The sequence below is a fragment of the Hyla sarda genome, chromosome 2 (genome assembly GCF_029499605.1).
Source record: "Hyla sarda isolate aHylSar1 chromosome 2, aHylSar1.hap1, whole genome shotgun sequence".
Classification (NCBI taxonomy): Eukaryota; Metazoa; Chordata; class Amphibia; order Anura; family Hylidae; genus Hyla; species Hyla sarda.
This window is the reverse complement of record NC_079190.1, coordinates 181,456,709-181,475,764: the sequence shown is the minus strand read 5'-3', so window position 1 is coordinate 181,475,764 and position 19,056 is coordinate 181,456,709. Positions and strand designations below refer to the sequence as shown.

General features: G+C 43.3%; 1 protein-coding gene and 1 long non-coding RNA gene across 3 annotated transcripts in view; one reads left to right on the top strand and one right to left on the bottom strand.

Annotated features, from left to right (window-relative positions):
- The window catches only part of LOC130355565 (uncharacterized), an 89,803-nt gene that overhangs the window by 5,987 nt on the left and 64,760 nt on the right, over positions 1 to 19,056 (top strand). The window contains exon 2 of the mRNA XM_056555857.1: positions 8,421 to 8,539. Coding sequence (XP_056411832.1) covers positions 8,421 to 8,539 — 119 coding nt within the window. The remainder of the gene's footprint in view (positions 1 to 8,420; positions 8,540 to 19,056) is intronic.
- Positions 10,377 to 19,056, bottom strand: part of LOC130355567 (uncharacterized) — a 28,590-nt gene continuing 19,910 nt past the window's right edge. For both annotated transcript variants that reach the window (XR_008888582.1, XR_008888583.1), the window contains exons 2-3: positions 12,492 to 12,563; positions 10,377 to 10,461 (exon numbers count right to left, since the gene is read on the bottom strand). This is a non-coding gene — a long non-coding RNA (uncharacterized LOC130355567). The remainder of the gene's footprint in view (positions 10,462 to 12,491; positions 12,564 to 19,056) is intronic.

The window sequence follows — 19,056 nt, the reverse complement described above, 5'->3', positions numbered from 1 at the left end:
AATCTGGGCTTGGCAATGTATTCAAGAAGTGTCTTAATTGCATAGCTCGCCAGTACCCTAGTGGTATTGGTGTACACTCTTAAAGCGTGTTAATCCATTCCCCTGTGTCTCTTTTACTTCTCAGTTGACATACCCTATACTTATCCTCTTCCACCCACCGACGAAAGATCGGGTCGTTCAATCCTGGAGAGAACTCAGGGTTCCCAATTATCAGGCTCATAGATGAGTTTAAGGGGAGTAGCTGTCCCCGTACCCTAGAGTCATTACATGCAACTAAAGTTGGCCCAATTATTGGGTGTTTTCTTAACTCCTTAATCTCTACTTTATAACACCATGGAAGGCAGCTGAGGGGTATTGATGTTTCAGCCTGCTCAATCATCGCCCAGAGCTTCTTATCTTCCTTTCTGCACCATTCAAGCACTCTTACCAATAATTAGGCTATATAGTAGCCCCTTAGATCTGGTTGCCTTATCCCTCCCCCCCCCCCCCATATCCTTTGGTCGACATAATAACTCTTTTTTCAGTCGTGGTTTTTTCCCTCCCCAGATGAAATTTCTTTGGATTGTTGCCATGGTCTTGAAGAAGGAGTTTGGAATCTCCACCGGGATACACTGAAAAGCGTACAGTATTTTTGGTAGAATGGACATTTTAAAAAGGGCAGATCTGCCAAACCACGAAAACAAATTCCCTGACCATTTGTTACACATATTTTGAATCTGCGCAACCAATGGCAGAAAATTTAACTTATATAATACCTTTAGGTCTGCCGGGATCCAGACTCCTAATAATTTAATAGCTTGTTTCGCCCATTTAAAGCCAAACGCTTTTTTAAGTTGTTCAATAATTTTGTTGAGAAGAGAAACATTTAACGCTTCCGACTTCCCATAATTAGTTTTATAATTAGACAATCGTGCATATACTTCCAACTCTTTCATCAATGATGGCAACGAAATTACTGGTTCTGAGACGTAAAATATCAGGTCATCAGCATAAGCTGCTACCATATGCTTTATTCCCTGTACTGTTACTTCCCTTATGTCCTCATTAGCTCGTATCTTACAAAGAAATGGCTCCAATGTCAGTATAAAGACCAAAGGGGAGAGAGGGCACCCCTGTCTTATCCCATTCCCTATAGGGAACTCCTCAGATAGTATCCCATTTAATCTGACCTTAGCCGATGGGGATTGATACATTCCCAGAATCCATTTCAGGAACTTTTCCTGTACTCCTATATATCTCATTGTTTCTTCCAATATTATGTTCATTTATATTATAAAGATTTTTATAGTCATTTCTGAAAGCCTCCGCTATCTCTTTTGATTTGTGAACCATACCCTTCGAATTATGGTGTATTTTAGTTATATATGACATTGATGCTTGGGCTTTGGCGACTTTCGCTAATGATTTGCCAATCTTATTACTGTATTCGTACATCTTGCTTCAATTATTTAGTATTTTTCTCTTCGCTTCATCTACCAAAATTTGTACTCCTATATATCTCATTGTTTCTTCCAGTTCACCTGGTCAAAGGCATTTTCTGCATCAGTTGATAGTAGCATTAAAGGTGTTTTCCTTGACCGGGCAAACTAGATCAGATTAATAGTGTGGATGGTGTTGTCTCTTGTTTCCTTCCCTGCCAAAAAACCCACTTGGTCTTCATGTATTAGCCTACTCAAAACTATTGAAAACCTACTTGCCAAAATCTTTGAGAATAGCTTCAGATCTATATTAAGGAGCAAGATAGGGCGGTAACTCCTGCATTGTGCCGGATCTTTCCCCTCTTTCGGAATCACCGTTATATGTGCTCTAGTTGTGTCCTTGAGAAATGTGAAACCCTGTGAAATACAATTAAACGCTTTTAAGAAAAATGGATTCAAGATACTTCGTAGATGTTTATAATATGCCAGTGTTAGGCCATCTGGGCCCAGTGCTTTTCCATCCTGAGTTTGGTTTATCGCTTGATCTAATTCTTCCTGTGTTATTTCCTTTTCTAACAGCTCTATTTCTATGTCTTCCTTTACTTTTTCACGAAATTTTTTGCAAAGAGTTGTTGGATTATGTTAATTTATATTATGAAGATTTTTATAGTAATTTCTGAAAGCCTCCGCTATCTCTTGTGATTTGTGAACCATACCCTTCGAATTATGTTGTACTTTAGTTATATATGACCTTGATGCTTGGGCTTTGGCCACTTTCGCTAAAGATTTGCCAATCTTATTACTGTATTCGTACATCTTGCTTCGATTATTTAGTATTTTTCTCTTCTCTTCATCTACCAAAATTTGTATTAATTCTTCTCTTTTATATCGCACTGGAAAGCTTATGTCACGGTTAGTTCCGCTTTTATGGATCACTTTTAAACTCCTCAATTCTTCTAACAGTTTGTTTATTTTTTGTGTTTTTTCTTTTTTTATTCGTGACCCGTGTTTAACTAAGATACCCCTAGCTACCCACTTATGCGCTTCCCAAACCACCACCGGGGAGATTCCGGCACTGTTGTTTATTTCAAAATATTCTTCTATCTCTGTTATAAGGTCTTTTAATACCTCTTTGTCCTGAAGAAGGAGAGGGTTTAATCGCCAGCTCCATTCTCTGGGAGTCATCGTTGGCATATTGATCGATATTTTTATCAATGCATGGTCAGCGAATATAATAGTGTCGATTGATGTGGAGTGTAGCAAGTCTAAATCCTGTTGCTTCATAAAAAAATAATCAATCCTTGAGAATGAGTCCTGTACTGAAGAATAATATGAATAATCTTTTTCGCTTGGATGTAAGATTCGCCACACATCCACCAATCGAAGACCGTACAAAGCTTTTTTTACACTGCAGAAGGTTCGTCATTCTAACATGTGACATACCTTTCGAGGTATCCAACTTGGGGTCTATTGCAAAATTAAAATCTCCTTCCAAAACTAACATACCCTCCACAGATCCTTCTAACTTTAGTGCTTGGTCTTGTTTTATGTTGGGGAGGTATACAGACGCAAAAGTAATTTTCTGCGTGCCAATTACGCCTTTAACAGATATAAATCTTCCTTCAGCATCCGTGATACTCCCCAAAAATTCCCATGGAACGTTCTGAGATATCAATACAGTGACCCCCCCCCCCCCCCCCGATGGCCCCGACATATGATCAAATTGACATACGATGGTCTCTCAGAGGCCATCGCATGTCGATGTCAGCATCGACATACGATGCTTTTTTATGTCAGGGTCATCGCATTAAGTGCTATCCGGCAGCGCAAAAAGCTTAAGCTGCTGCCGGATAGCAGCTTAATGTTCCCCATGTGGTGCGGTAAGTATTACTTAACCCTCCACGATGCTCCGGGGTGCCCTCCGGGTCCAGCGCTGATCTTTCGGTGTCTTCTCGGCCCTCTCCGATGACGTCAATACGCTGCTGTGCACGGCATCCAATAGGAATGGCGTACGCAGCGGCGTAATGACGTCACTACGCAGGTCCTGTAAGGCCTTGTGGAAGACAGCAGAGGACCGGAGAAGACAGTGGAGGACCGGAGAAGACCAGGAGAGCCCACTGGAGGCCCGGGGTCACCATCGGGAGCGGCGGGGACACCATTGCGAGCGGCGGGGACAGGTGAGTACAGCTTCCTATACTTTACATTGCATGAATCCCTCAACATACGATGGATTCGACATACGATGGCTCGTTTGAAACGAATTACCATGGTATGTTGAGGGACCGCTGTATACTTGTACCTCTCGCTTTTGCATCATCTGTGTAGCTATGGTATGCCCATGTATATGGTTTATATGCTAATTTGAATTGATAGGAGGATTTGTAGTGTGTCTCTTGTAGGAAGATCACGTCCAGGCCTTCTTTTTTGAGTAATTTCCCCAAAATTGACCTCTTTCGTGCATCATGCAATCCCCTCACATTTAATGATCCTATGTTTATTTTACCTGTTTTCCCCATTGCTCCCTCCTCACACTTCTTATCTCCACTCTGTAGCAATCTATAAATCCCCAAGAGATATAACCGGCAAAATTTTTTTTTTTTTATTAAATTAAATAAACAACCCTGGAGCACCACCCACCCCTATTGTGGGGTATATACTTCCTGCTATCAGCAGGTAAAAGAGAGAGAAAGAAAAATAGAAAAAAATAAACGAACAAGAAGAAAATTTATATATATATATTATATATATAGAAGTTAAAATTAATAGGGTTGTGGTAAACCATATATAAGCACATCAGAGAGCCCCCAGTGATATATGCTTTAATAAATTCTCATCCTCTTCGTCTTTAACTATTTACTTAACAAAAAATAAAAAGAGAGGGCCAAACATAACCATCATAAGAAAAAACCAAAAGAACAAACCAAACATCAGCATATCTATGCATTACCTATAAATTCTGCCCTGAGTAAATCCTTTACATAATAATTTCTCAAGCAGGCGGATCATTGATCCTATCTTTCCGGAGACCTAATATCGGGCAAAATTCTAACCAGTTCGGTATGTCTATAGGCCCCGTATTTAAAAAAGAATATAATTCCAGCAAATCCTCATGTTTATTCAAGATAAATATTTCTGTTCCTTTTTTCACTATCAGGTGAAATGGATGACCCCAACGATAAGTAGCTCCTGAATCTTTAATTTTTATCAATAATGGATGCATAAGGCGTCTCATATGCAATGTGCGGCTCGAAAAATCAGCAAAAACACGGATTTGCGCTCCTTCAAATTCTATTGAATTCATTTGTCCTGCGGCTCTCATAATCAGCTCTTTATCCCTGTAGTAATGTAATCTGCAAATTACATCTCTATGTCTCTGTGGATTGCGTTTGTCCCATGCTGCCACTCTATGTACTCTATCTATCAAAAAAGTGGCTTCTAGAGGGCGCCCAGATATCTTATTGAGTAATTCCATTACACGTCTCTGAAGATCATCTTGCTGTTGTAACTCTGGGAGGCCTTTCAGTCTAATATTATTTCTCCTCCCTCTGTTCTCCTGGTCATCTAGGCATAGTGAAAAATATTGCATTTGTTCCGATATTTTAGTGGTTTTTGCTTCTAATGCAGTTACTCTCACATCTATCTCTGTGTTCATTTTCTCTGTTGCGGTAATGCGAGTCGCTAATTCTTGAATGTCCGCTCTTATCTTTGCAACAGCTTGCTGCTGTGTTTGTTTGATATGTTTTACTGCGCTGTCTAAGTAATTTTTTGAAGGTAATGCTTGAATAAGTGAACGTAATAATAAAAATTCGGGATTTGTCATGTTTTCGCTCTCTGTCCCAGTATGTGTATTTTTTAATTCCACTACTTCCCTTCTCCTCCCCTCCTTTGGCCTTACTGAAATGTCTGGTTGCCAGCTTTTGGTTCCATATATTTCTACTTCCCCCTTAGGGATATCCTCTGGGTTCTACCTTGAGTTTTGCACAACTTTTTTGCTAGCCCCCTGTGGCGCTTCAGCGCCTAGCTCAGATATTGCATGGCAGTAAATAATATTAGATAAGGGTTCATTACCTTTGTCTAATTCTCCCTTGTCCTTGTTGCTGTTAACATCCCCTGAGTCCTTCAGCGGGTTTGCTGCCTCTAGTTCTCCATCCTGGCCCTCAGCGTTCTGTTGCTCATCTGCCATTGCACCCTCCTGGATGCTCTGTGTCTGCACGAGGAAACGATCCAGGCCAGTAGGTTTGGTAATCTCACGAGAGTTCATGCTTCCAGCTTCCGTGTCAGCTGACCTCGCTAGTCCAGCTGGTCCTATGTGTCGGGCCGCTTCCAGGATCCTGAAACTCTGTGATGTGCAGTGCAGAAGACTCACAGCTGAGCGCCGGCAAGCTGTCATCACCCACCCAGCTCCACTAGGTCCACTCTCAGGTATAGAGGGTAATTGTCGGGTGCTTTTCAGATGATTATCGGTGGTTGTCGCTGGAGGAGGGGGGGGGGGCAGACTCCGATGAGACCTGCTCAGGGGATGTTACAATGTCCAATTACTGGCTATCAGCCCAACACTCAGGGGGAATCCGGAGAAGGCAGCAGTCTGCTGGGAGGATTATTTGCTAGCTAACCTGGGACCCAGCTGACGGGTTCAACGATGTATGTCGTACATGGGGAAAGCCGGGATGCCCGGCAGGGGATCCCCAGTGATCAGGCACAGGATAAGGGATAATACTGTATGTACCAGAGTTCCCCTTTAAGCTTTCACTATGCTGCTCAATTGTTTTCACTTTAGATTTCTCAGTGTAACAATTTTTTCTACTGTATTCTATGTCCTATCATAACAAATAATCTATTTTACCAGCCATTTTTCTACTTTATGTCAATCAATTCCCACCCTCTGCTTCTCCTGCATTGATCTTGCCCATTTAAAAAGCTTAAGCAGCATCTCCAGGAATTCAGTGACAAAAAGTTGGGCTGAAACATTGCACATATGTTTCCAACTCTTTTCTTCTTGTATTAAGTAGTCATGAAGTACCATCATCTATAATTTGCTTTTTCAGAGCTCCTTTTTTTTTTTTGCATCATCTTTTTTACATCCTTCTGCTTTTTCCATTTTAAAAGTTTGTCAATTGTCACCTTGAGCCTCTTTTTTCTGTGCAAAGCTCAATTCTCAAGGCCCTGATGTGCTATGTGGCTCAGGAAAGTGCGGGTCGATCGTGTTGGCGATATACACTGCTCAAAAAAATAAAAAGGAACACTTAAACACAATCACCCTTCTGTGAAATCATACTGTCCACTCAGGAAGCAACACTGATTGACAATCAATTTCACATGCTGTTGTGCAAATGGAACAGACAACAGGTGGAAATTGTAGGCAATTAGCAAGACACTCCCAATAAAGGAGTGGTTCTGCAGGTGGGGACCAACTTCTCAGTTCCTATGCTTCCTGGCTGATGTTTTGGTCACTTTTGAATACTGGTGGTGCTTTCACTCTAGTGGTAACATGAGATGGAGTCTACAACCCACACAGGTGGCTCAGGTAGTGCAGTTCATCCAAGATGGCACATCGATGCAAGCTGTGGAAAGAAGGTTTGCTGTGTCTGTCAGCGTAGTGTCCAGAGCATGGAGGCGCTACCAGGAGACATAGAGGAGGCCGTAGGAAGGCAACAACCCAGCAGCAGGACCACTACCTCCACCTTTGTGCAAGGAGGAGCAGGAGGAGCACTGTCACCGAGCCGGCCACAAATGTGCATGTGTCCACTCAAACGGTCAGAAACAGACTCCATGAGAGTGGTATGAGGGCCCAACGTCAACAGGTGGGGGTTGTGCTTACAGACCAACACCGTGCAGGACATTTGGCATTTGCCAGAGAACACCAAGATTGGGAAATTCGCCACTAACACCCTGTGCTCTTCACAGATGAAAGCAGGTTCACACTGAGCACATGTAACAGACATGACAGAGTCTGGAGACGCCGTAGAGAACGTTTTGCTGCCTGCAACATCCTCCAGCATGACCGGTTTGGCAGTGGGTCAGTAATGCTGTGGGGTGGCATTTCTTTGGGGGGCTGCACAGCACTCCATGTGCTTGCCAGAAGTAGCCTGACTGTAATTAGGTACCGAGATAAGATCCTCAGACCCCTTGTGAGACCATATGCTGGTGCGGTTAGCCCTCCTAATGCAAGACAATGCTAGACCTCATGTGGCTGGAGTGTGTCAGCAGTTCCTGCAAGAGGAGGGCATTGATGCTATGGACTGGCCACCCGTTCCCCAGACCTGAATCCGATTGTGCACATCTGGGACATAATGTCTCGCTCCATCCACCAAGGCCATATTGCACCACAGACTGTCCAGGAGTTGGCGGATGCTTTAGTCCAGGTTTGGGAGTACATCCCTCAGGAGACCATCCACCACCTCATCAGGAGCATTCCCAGGCATTGTAGGGAGGTCATATGGGCACGTGGAGGCCACACACACTACTGAGCCTCATTTAGACTTGTTTTAAGGACATTTCATCAAAGTTGGATCAGTCTGTAGTGTGGTTTTCCACTTTCATTTTGAGTGTGACTCCATATCCAGACCTCCATGATACATTTTATTTCCATTGATAATTTTTGCGTGATTTTGTTGTCAGCACATTCAACTATGTAAAGATGAAAGTATTTCATATGATTAGTTCATTCATTCAGATGTAGGATGTGTTTATATAGTGTTCACTTTATTTTTTTGAGCAGTGTACATAATCCTCATAGGAAGTTCACTGCATCATTCGTAAGAAAAGGGGTGACTGACACAATGATCTTTACAAGGTTTGAGATTTCAAAGGGGTCAAGAAGTGTTAAAAATTCCCAGGACAGGGGGAGATATTGCCAGAAAAGAGTTCCTAAACATTTTCTATGCTCCTGTAAAGAATATTGGTACAGTACTATTGCTAACAAACACCTATTAAAATAGTGTTGAATTCTGGATGAAAATAGAATTGTTTTGCATTAATATATGTTGATTTTTTCTTTTTAAGTCATTGTGAACGTGAAGAAACCTTTGCAGCCAATTCATATGAGTTTCAAGCAAGTGGCACTGGAAATGTTTTGTCTGTGTTCGCAGCTTGATATACTGATCAGAGGAGAAGTCCAGCATGTAAGTACAGTATAGCTGAAAACACAGTATTAATTAAATAAATGACCAATGTACTCATTATAGGTGAATTTAAAACTATTCTAGTGTATTTTTTTGTTATTATTAACCCCTTAGCAACGCAGGACGTAAATGTACATCCTGGTGAGGTGGTGCTTAACGCACCAGGATGTACATTTACGTCCTAAGCATAACCGCGAGCATCGGAGCGATGCCCGGATCATGCGCTGCAGGTCCCGGCTGCTGATCGCAGCCAGGGACCCGCCCGTAATGGCAGACATCTGCTATCCCGCGGATGTCCGCCATTAACCCCTCAGATGCCGTGATCAAAACATATCACGGCATCTGTCGCATCGCGGTCACTAAAATGGATGATCGGATCGTCCGCAGCGCTGCCGTGGCAATCCGATCATCCAGCACAGCGGCCGGATGTCCCCTCACCTTGCTCCGCTGCCTTCCCAGCATTTACTGATCTGCCTTCCCGCAGACCAGAGCAGAAGATGACCGATAACCCTGATCAGTGCTATGTCCTATACATAGCACTGAACAGTATTAGCAATCGAGTGATTGCTATAAATAGTCCCCTATGGGCACTATCAAAGTGTAAAAATAAAAATCTAAGTAAAAAAAATGTGAAAAACCCCCTCCCCCAATAAAAACGTAAATTGTCCCATTTTCCCTATTTCACCCCCAAAAAGTGTTAAAAAATATTTTATATACATATTTGGTATTGCCGCGTGCGTAATTATCTGAACTATTAAAATAAAATGTTAATGATACCATACGGTGAACAGCATGAACGTAAAAATAAAAAAAAGTTCAAGATAGATGCTTTTTTTTATAACTTTATTCCCCAAAAAATGTATAAAAAATTGATTAAACGTTCTATATAAGCAACTATGGTATCAATAAAAAGTACAGATCACGGCGCAAAAAATGAGCCCTCATACCGCCGCTTATACAGAAAAATGAAAAAGTTATAGGTCTTCAAAATAGGGGGATTTTAAACGTACTAATTTGGTTAAAAAGTTTGCGATTTTTTTTAAGCGCAACAGTAGTAGAAAAGTATGTTATCATGGGTATCACTTTAATCGTATTGACCCAAAGAATAAAGAAAACATGTCATTTTTACCTTAAATTGTATGGCGTGAAAACAAAACCTTCCAAAATTAGCAAAATTGCAGTTTCCTTTTTAATTTCACCACACAAATAGTATTTTTTTGGTTGCGCCATACATTTTATGGTAAAGTGAGTGATGGCATTACAATGGACAACTGGTCGCGCAAAAAACAAGCCCTCATACTAGTCTGTGGATGAAAATATAAAAGAGTTATGATTTTTTGAAGGCGAGGAGGAAAAAACGAAAACGTAAAAATTTAATTGCCTGCGTCCTTAAGGCCCAAATGGGCTGCGTCCTTAGGGGTTAATAATAAGTGACAGAAAATAAAATTTCTTTCTGTTTTATTTCAATATTCTGCTCTATTATCCTACCAATCATAATCTATTTAAGGGCTTAGCTGAGGAGAAAAGATGCCAACTGCCTTTAAATGTATGGAATTCAGTAAAAATATAATACATTTTCCCAGTGTTCCTAAATTAAATTTTTTATTATTTTACAGTTCACAATGAATGCTGTTAATGCATTCATTAGAGTATGTTTTCTTGTATATATCACTTATATTCTAAATGACTCCCATATACAGCCAGACTCCTGATGCAAAAACCATGGTAGCTTGCATTACATGCACCAGGAGGTAGAAGTTGAAGAATGTAGGTAGTTGACTAGAAGAGTCAGTAGTAATCTATAAGAAGTGATAAGAAAGACATGGCAACTCACCAACTGATGTCTGGATAACGATGCTTATTTGGAGTGTACTTTACACAAACATCAAAGGATCCTTTTGGGTGGGCCAAGGAGGGAGACCCTGGTGGCCAGAAGTATACAGCAGAAAAACTAACATAAAAGTTTTTTTTTTTTATGGAAGCCAATTTCAAAAATTATTTATTTGGCATATGGAATCAAATATTAAAAATCATGTTTAATGACAGTGCTCATTTAAGGATCAGGCCAATTTACATTTTTGCATTTTTTTAGTTTTTTCCTTCTCTCCTCTGGGAGATAGCATTATTAAAAAATACCAGGGCTATTGAGAGTCCAACAGTAAAAGCAACTGCAATGGTTTGGCTATATGCTTTATTGAATAAAATAATTAACCATTTTGAATATGATAAAATACCATTGGAAGTGGTCCAACGCATATTGCCCGCTACAGACCTCTCCCAATGGATAAATAAAGGAATAAGATACCTTGGGGACATCAGTCAAGGGAATGTTTTAATGACCTTTGAGGAAATCTCTGCTAAATTTGATATAGCAGCAAAGGACTTCTTTAAATATTTACAATTACGCCACTGTATCTCAGCATCCAATTGGGCGAGGAGTAGAACAGGGAAAGATTATGAGATTTTGGATTTGAATAATGTTAAAAGAAGAGGGGGTTTATCTAAAGCCTACAAGGCCTTACAAAAAGTAGAACCACAGGTAAGAATGAACTTCCCCAAAAAATGGGAGGAAGATTTAGGCTGTGAAATTCCTAAGGACTCATGGAGTAAATCGTTCATATTCCCATCTAAAGCATCTCATTGTGTGTCACATTTGGAATCCTCCCGCAAGCTGATGTACCGGTGGTATCTCACACCAGACAAGTTAGCAAAAATGAATCCAGCAAATCCTTCAACATGCTGGCGATGCCGGATGATGGAAGGTACATTTATACATGTCTGGTGGGAGTGTCAAGGAGTGCGTCGGCTGTGGGAGGAAGTTAAAGGGGTACTCCGCCCCTAGACATCTTATCCCCTATCCAAAGGATAGGGGATAAGATGTCAGATCGCCGCGCTCCCGCTGCTGGGGAGGCCCGGGATCCCCACTGCGGCACTGCGCTATCATTACAGCACAGAGCGAGTTCGCTCTGCATGTAATGACGGGCAATACAGGGGCTGGAGCATCGTTACGTCATGGCTCCTCCCCTTGTGGCGTCATGACCCGCCCCTTTCAATAAAAGTCTATGGGGGGGCGTGGCGGTCGTCACACCCCCTCCCATAGACTTGCATTAAGGGGACGGGCCGTGACGTCACGAGGGGCGGAGCCATGATGTCACACTGCTCCGTCCCCTGTATCGCCCGTCATTACGCACAGAGCGAACTCGCTCTGTGCTGTAATGATAGCTGGGTGCCGCAGCGGGGATCCCGGGCCTCCTCAGCAGCGGGACCGCGGCGATCTGACATCTTATCCCCTATCCTTTGGATAGGGGATAAGATGTCTAGGGGCGGAGTACCCCTTTAAGTGGCTACTATTCGAGGTATTGGAAGGGGAGGTAGAGTTTTTATGGGGTCCATATGGTAGGTGGGTAGCCACGTAACATTTGGTAGGTAGGCCCTTAGTCCAGTGTTTTCCAAACAGGCTTTGACTGTTTGGGCATGCTGGGAGTTGTAGTTTTGCAACAGCTGGAGGCACCCAGTTTGGGAAACAATGGACTAAGGACCTACCTACCAAACCTGAGTGCCTCCAGCTGTTGTAGAACTAAAACTCCGAGCTTGCCTGGACAGCTAAAGACTGTCCGGGGAATGTTAGGAGTTGTAGTTTTGCAACAGCTGGAGGAGCCCAGGTTGGAAAATACTGACTAAGGTGTTTTCAAAACAGTGTCTCTGTGTTTTCAAAACAGGTGGTCCAAAACTACAACTCCCAGCATTCCCGGACACTCTAGTGAATAGTGAGTACAGCTCTGGAGTATAATACAGGATATAACTCAGTACATAAGTAATGTAAAGTGACCCTACAATCATCGCAATAGTGACATCTTGTACAACGGGTGGTACCCATTGTGCAAAATCTAACTATTGCAATAAATGAAGGCTCACTTTACATTACTTATGGTGGAAACAGCAGGTCACTCACCTCGTCTCCTAAGGAAACTTTTAGATTCGACTGTTGTGATGCTCTTCAGGTTCTGTTATATGAATGGCGGCTCTGGAGTATAATACAGGATATAACTCAGGATCAGTACAGGATAAGTAATGTAATGTATGTACACAGTGACCTCACCAGCAGAATAGTGAGTGCAGCTCAGGAGTATAATACAGGATATAACTCAGGATCAGTACAGGATAAGTAATGTAATGTATGTATATAGTGACCTCACCAGCAGAATAGTGAGTGCAGCTCTGGGGTATAATACAGGATATAACTCATGATCAGTACAGGATAAGTAATGTAATGTATGTACGCAGTGACCTCACCAGCAGAATAGTGAGTACAGCTCTGGAATATAATACAGGATATAAACTATTATAATTACTAGGTTCACACTGAAAAATCTCCAGACAGCAATGCATTTCTGAGCGGCTCTGCAAAAAGATCTGCACGGTCCTAGCGCCGCCCAAAGGGATCGCTTCTGGGGATTCATCAATGTGAACCAAGCCTTATACATGTGAGAAGGGGATTATACATGTGAGCAGGGGATTATTATAATCCTCCACTCACATATATGTAACATCTCCCCATCACATGTATTATCTAATAATCTCCTCCTCCCATTTCAGATTATACATGTGAGGAGGGGATTTTACATGTGAGGAGGGGATTATACATGTAAGGAGGGGATTATACATGTGAGGAGGGGATTATACATGTGAGGAGGGGATTTTACATGTGAGGAGGGGATTATACATATGAGGAGGGGATTATACATGTGAGGAGGGGATTATTATAATTTATAATCCCCTCACAAGTATAATCTCCTAATAAGATTATATGTGAGGGGGTTATCAGACTATACATGTGAGGGAGAGATGATACATACATGTGAGGGGAGGATTATAATAATCATTATTATCCTCCACCCACATGCATAATTTCTCCCCCCCCCCCACACACACACAATCGCAACCCTGCACCACCCCCTCCAATCCTCACCCCACCCCCCTGCCAAACAACCCCCTACCCCTCAACTCACATGTAATCCAGATGATATACCGGTCCATCTGGCGGTGAGTGACGTTGCAGCCTGGAGGCCGTGTGGGGGCTGTAAATCACTGATAGAGAGGAGCGGAGGACTCCTCTCTGCTCCGCTCCTCTCATCTCTATGATGCCCGCCGTGACATCACACGTCACGTCAGCGGGCGTGACTATTTCCCAGGCAGCCACAGCGGTCCTGGGATAGTGGCTGCCTGTGGAAGATTGACGGGGGAGGCAGCGGCAATGAGTTAAAAAAAAGGTAGTGGGCAGCGGCAATGAATTAGAAAAAGGCCACCTCCCTCCCGAAAAAGGTAGCGGGCAGCGGCGGTGGTGGGCCCACTCCCTCCCTTAGTCTAAAATTTTGACACCTGGCCCGCCTGTTTCCCAGCCTGCCTGTCATGACCAGGGCCCCCCGTGGGGCAAAAGGGGCTAGCTGCTTTTGGGCCCCCAGGAATGAGAGGGCCCGGGGCAGCTGCCCCTTTTGCCCCGCGTTAAAGACCGGCCTGGCCCCAGCGGTCAGTGAGTGACTGTCACTCACTGACTCGCTAACAGTTTCAGTTCCGGCCGGGCCCCCCTGGGCTCCTGTGCAGCTGAACAGGCTGCACATATGGTATGTCCGCCCCTGAGGAGGACGTGATATGTAGTGTGAGCCATGACTAGAAGTTATGAGTAACAGATTATGAGCTACAACCAAGAGGTAGGTGCCCTAAAAGGAAGAATCTGAAGTGGAAAGAAGAGGGAAGCGATTGATTGATTGAGGAATGAATGAATAAGTTATTTTGTCTTGTGAGTGAGAACATATTGTTAATCCATTCATAAGAATTGATTTCAATTGTTTTTTTTCGTTTTGTGTTTGTTATTATATGTTATTATATGACTTTGAAAATTAATAAAAGAAAATTTGCCAGAAAAAAATCTTAATCTTTCCAGTACTTTTTGGGGTCTGTATACTGCAGAGGGGGTGGTTTTCTTTTTGGAGCGCGGAGCTCTCTGCTGGCATCCCGGGCACGGTGCTCTCTGCTGGCGTCTCTTGTCAATTTTGGGAGCTGTCCAGAGCAGCATATGTTAGCTATGGGGATTTTCTCCTACTCTGGACGGTTCCTGGGGTGGACGGAGGTGTCAGCGGAGGGCGCTGTGGTCATGATGTCAGCGGAGAGCTCTGTGTTCCAGAGGGAGAGGAATTTCCTTTGTACTGTTCAGCAGCTAATAAGTACTGGAAGGATTAAGATTTTTTAATAGAAGTAATTTACAAATCTGTTTAACTTTCTGGCACCAGTTGGTATAAAAAAAAGTTTTCCACGGGAGTACCCCTTTAAGATTGCTACAATAGTCAAAGATGTTGCAGTTAAAGGGGTACTCTGCGCCTAGACATCTTTGGGGGCATTTATCATTCTGTTTCGAGCATTTATTTTTCGAGTACAATTTACATCTTTTTTTTTTTGTGAAAAGAGCGTACAGGCCAGATGTTAAGGGCTAGTCTAGTGCAGTGGTAATACATTTATCAACTGCGACTGTCGCAAAAAAGGCCAAAAAAAATAAATACAAAAAAAAAAACACCATTAAGGCGCAATTCTACACCAGCCCAGACCTAGCGTAGCTTTTTGGTGTATGTGAAGAGTAAAATTTCCGAAAATGTGTATCCTCCATAAAATTTATCAAATACCCTGCGACCATTTATTAAATTTGTAAGAGTCACGCAAAAAAAAAAAAAAGCACAAAAAAAATAAAATAATAATAATAATTAAAAAAAAATCCTATCTCTTACATTTTTTCACCTACAGACCCATATGAGGGCTTGTTTTTTCAAGATCATTGTACTTTGTAATGACTTCTTTCATTTTACCATAAGATGTACCATGGAAACAAAAAAATTATATTTGCGGGCAGAAATTTATAAGAAAACTGCAATTTTGCTAATTTTGGGGGGTTTGTCTTTTACGCAGTGCACTTTATGGTAAAAATTATGCATTATCTTTATTCTGTAGGTCAATGCGATAAAATGCCCAGTTTATATAGTTTCTCTATTATTGTACTACTTTAACCCCTTAAGGACTGAGCCCTTTTTCACCTTAACCCCTTAAGGACATAGGGCGTATCCATACGCCCCCGTTTCCAAGTCCTTAAGGACCGAGGGCGTATGGATACGCCCTGAGCATTTCTGGCCCCCACCGCTAGCCGGAGGGGAGCCGGAGCCGGATGCCTGCTGAAATCGTTCAGCAGGCATCCCGGCATATCGCCCAGGGGGGTCATTATGTCCCCCCATGTCGGCGATTGCCGCAGATCGCTGGACAATTCAGTCCAGCGATCTGCGGCAGATTCCGGGTCAATCGGGTCTCCAGTGACCCGATGACCCGGAATTACTGGCTGATCGGGGCCGTCAGAGACGGCCCCGAACAGCCAGAGGCAGCAGGGGTGAGGTGGCACTGGTGCCACCTCACGATCGCCCTGATTTGTCGGCCGGATTACCGGCCGACCAATCAGGGCGCCTGCTGCGGGTGTCACTCCCGCAACCCGCTCCGCCCCTCTTCCGGAGGACGTGAGCGGGTGCGGGAAGACGACCCCCGGTGCTGGGGACCCCGATCCCCGGCGTCCCTGTTGGGATCGGGGCCCCAGGAGCAGCGGCGGCGGCGGCGACGACGAGGGACTGACCTGTGCGGCGAGGATCGTTGGAGGTGAGTGACAGCCTCCTGCTGTTGCTTAGCAACAGCTCCCAGCATGCAACAAGGGCATGCTGGGAGCTGTAGTTATGCAACAGCAGGAGGCAGACCACCACAACTCCCAGCATGCCCTTATGGGCATGCTGGGACTTATAGTTTTGCAACAGCTGAAGGCACATTCTTTCTATGTAAAAGTGTACCTTCAGCTGTTGTGTAACTACAACTCCCAGCTTGCACAATCAGCTAAAGTGCATGCTGGGAGTTGTAGTGGTGCATCTGGTGGTTGCATAACTACAACTCCCAGCATGCCCGTTGGCTGTCGGTGACTGCTGAGAGTTGTAGTTTTGCAACAGCTGAAGGCACACTGAGTTAAGTAGTAAACCAGTGTGTCTCCAGCTGTTGCATAACTACAATCCCCAGCATCCCCAGCCAATGTAGTATGCCTCCGGCTGTTGCATAACTACAAGACCCAGCATGCCCTTCCGCTGTCCGTACATGCTGGGGGTTGTAGCTTTTGCAACAGCTGAAGGCACACTGGTTGCAAAACACTGAGTTTGTTACCAAACTCGGTGTTTCACAACCTGTGTGTCTCCAGCTGTTGCAAAACTACAACTCCCAGCATGCACTGATAGACCGTACATGCTGGGAGTTGTAGTTTTGCAACAGCTGTATGTTTCCCCCCCCAATGTGAATGTACAGGGTACACTCACATGGGCGGAGGATTACAGTAAGTATCCGGCTGCAAGTTTGAGCTGCGGCAAATTTTCTGTCGCAGCTCAAACTGCCAGCGAGAAACTACTGTGAACCCCCCGCCCATGCGACTGTACCCTAAAAACACTACACTACACTACCACACAATAAAATAAAAAGTAAAAAACACTACATATACACATACCCCTACACAGCCCCCCTCCACTCCCCAATAAAAATGAAAAACGTCTGGTACGCCACTGTTTCCAAAACGGAGCATCCAGCGGTTGCAAAACTACAACTCCCAGCATGCACTGATAGACCGTCCATGCTGGGAGTTGTAGTTTTGCAACAGCTGGATGTTCCCCCCTCCAATGTGAACGTACAGGGTACACTCACATGGGCGGAGGATTACAGTAAGTATCCGGCTGCAAGTTTGAGCTGCGTTAAATTTTCTGCCGCAGCTCAAACTGCCAGCGAGAAACTACTGTGAACCCCCGCTCGTGTGATTGTACCCTAAAAACACTACACTACCACAAAATAAAATAAAAAGTAAAAAACACTACATATACACATACCCCTACACAGCCCCCCTCCCCTCCCCAATAAAAATGAAAAACGTCTGGTACGCCACTGTTTCCAGAACGGAGCCTCCAGCTGTTGCAAAACAACTACTCCCAGTATTGCCAGATAGCCACTGACTGTCCAGGCATGCTGGGAGTTTTACAACAGCTGGAGGCCCCCTGTTTGGGAATCACTGGCGTAGAATACCCCTATGTCCACCCCTATGCAATCCCTAATTTAGGCCTCAAATGCGCATGGCACTCTCACTTTGGAGCCCTGTCGTATTTCCAGGCAACAGTTTAGGGCCACATATGGGGTATCGCCGTACTCGGGAGAAATTGGGCTTCAAATTTTCTGGGGTATTTTTTGCTATTACCCTTTTTAAAAATGTAAAATTTTGGGGAAAACAAGCATTTTAGGTAAAAAAAAAATTATTTTTTTTACGTATACAAAAGTCATAAAACACCTGTGGGGTATAAAGGTTCACTTAACCCCTTGTTACGTTCCCCGAGGGGTCTAGTTTCCAAAATGGTATGCCATGTGTTTTTTTTTTTTGCTGTCCTGGCACCATAGGGGCTTCCTAAATGCGGCATGCCCCAAGAGCAAAATTTGCTTTCAAAAAGCCAAACGTGACTCCTTCTCTTCTGAGACCTGTAGTGCGCCAGCAGAGCACTTTTCACCCCCATATGGGGTGTTTTCTGAATCGAGAGAAATTGGGCTTCAAATTTTGGGGGGTGTTTTCTGCTATTACCCTTTTTAAAAATGTAAAAATTTTGGGAAACCAAGCATTTTAGGTAAAAAAAAATAAAAAATGTTCACATATGCAAAAGTCGTGAAACACCTGTACGGTATTAAGGTTCACATTACCCCTTGTTACGTTCCCCGAGGGGTCTAGTTTCCAAAATGGTATGCCATGTGTTTTTTTTTTGCTGTTCTGGCACCATAGGGGCTTCCTAAATGTGCCCCCAGAGCAAAATTTGCTTCAAAAAGCCAAATGTGACTCCTTCTCTTCTGAGACCTGTAGTGCGCCAGCAGAGCAATTTTCACCCCCATATGGGGTGTTTTCTGAATCGGGAGAAATTGGGTTTCAAATTTTGGGGGGTATTTTCTGCTATTACACTTTTTAAAAATGTAAAATTTTTGGGAAACCAAGCATTTTAGGTAAAAAATATATCATTTTTTTTACATATGCTAAAGTCGTGAAACACCTGTGGGGTATTAAGGTTCACTTTACCCCTTGTTACGTTCCCTGAGGAGTCTAGTTTCCAAAATGGTATGCCATGTGTGTTTTTTTGCTGTTCTGGCACCATAGGGGCTTCCTAAAGGTGACATGCCCCCCAAAAACCATTTGACACTCCTTCCCTTCTGAGCCCTCTACTGCGCCCGCTGAACAATTAACATAGACATATGAGGTATGTGCTTACTCAAGAGAAATTGGGTTTCAAATACAAGTAAAAATTTTCTCCTTTTTACCCCTTTCAAAAATTCAAAAATTGGGTCTACAAGAAAATGCGAGTGTAAAATATGAAGATTTTGAATTTTCTCCTTCACTTTGCTGCTATTCCTGTGAAACACCTAAAGGGTTAATACACTTA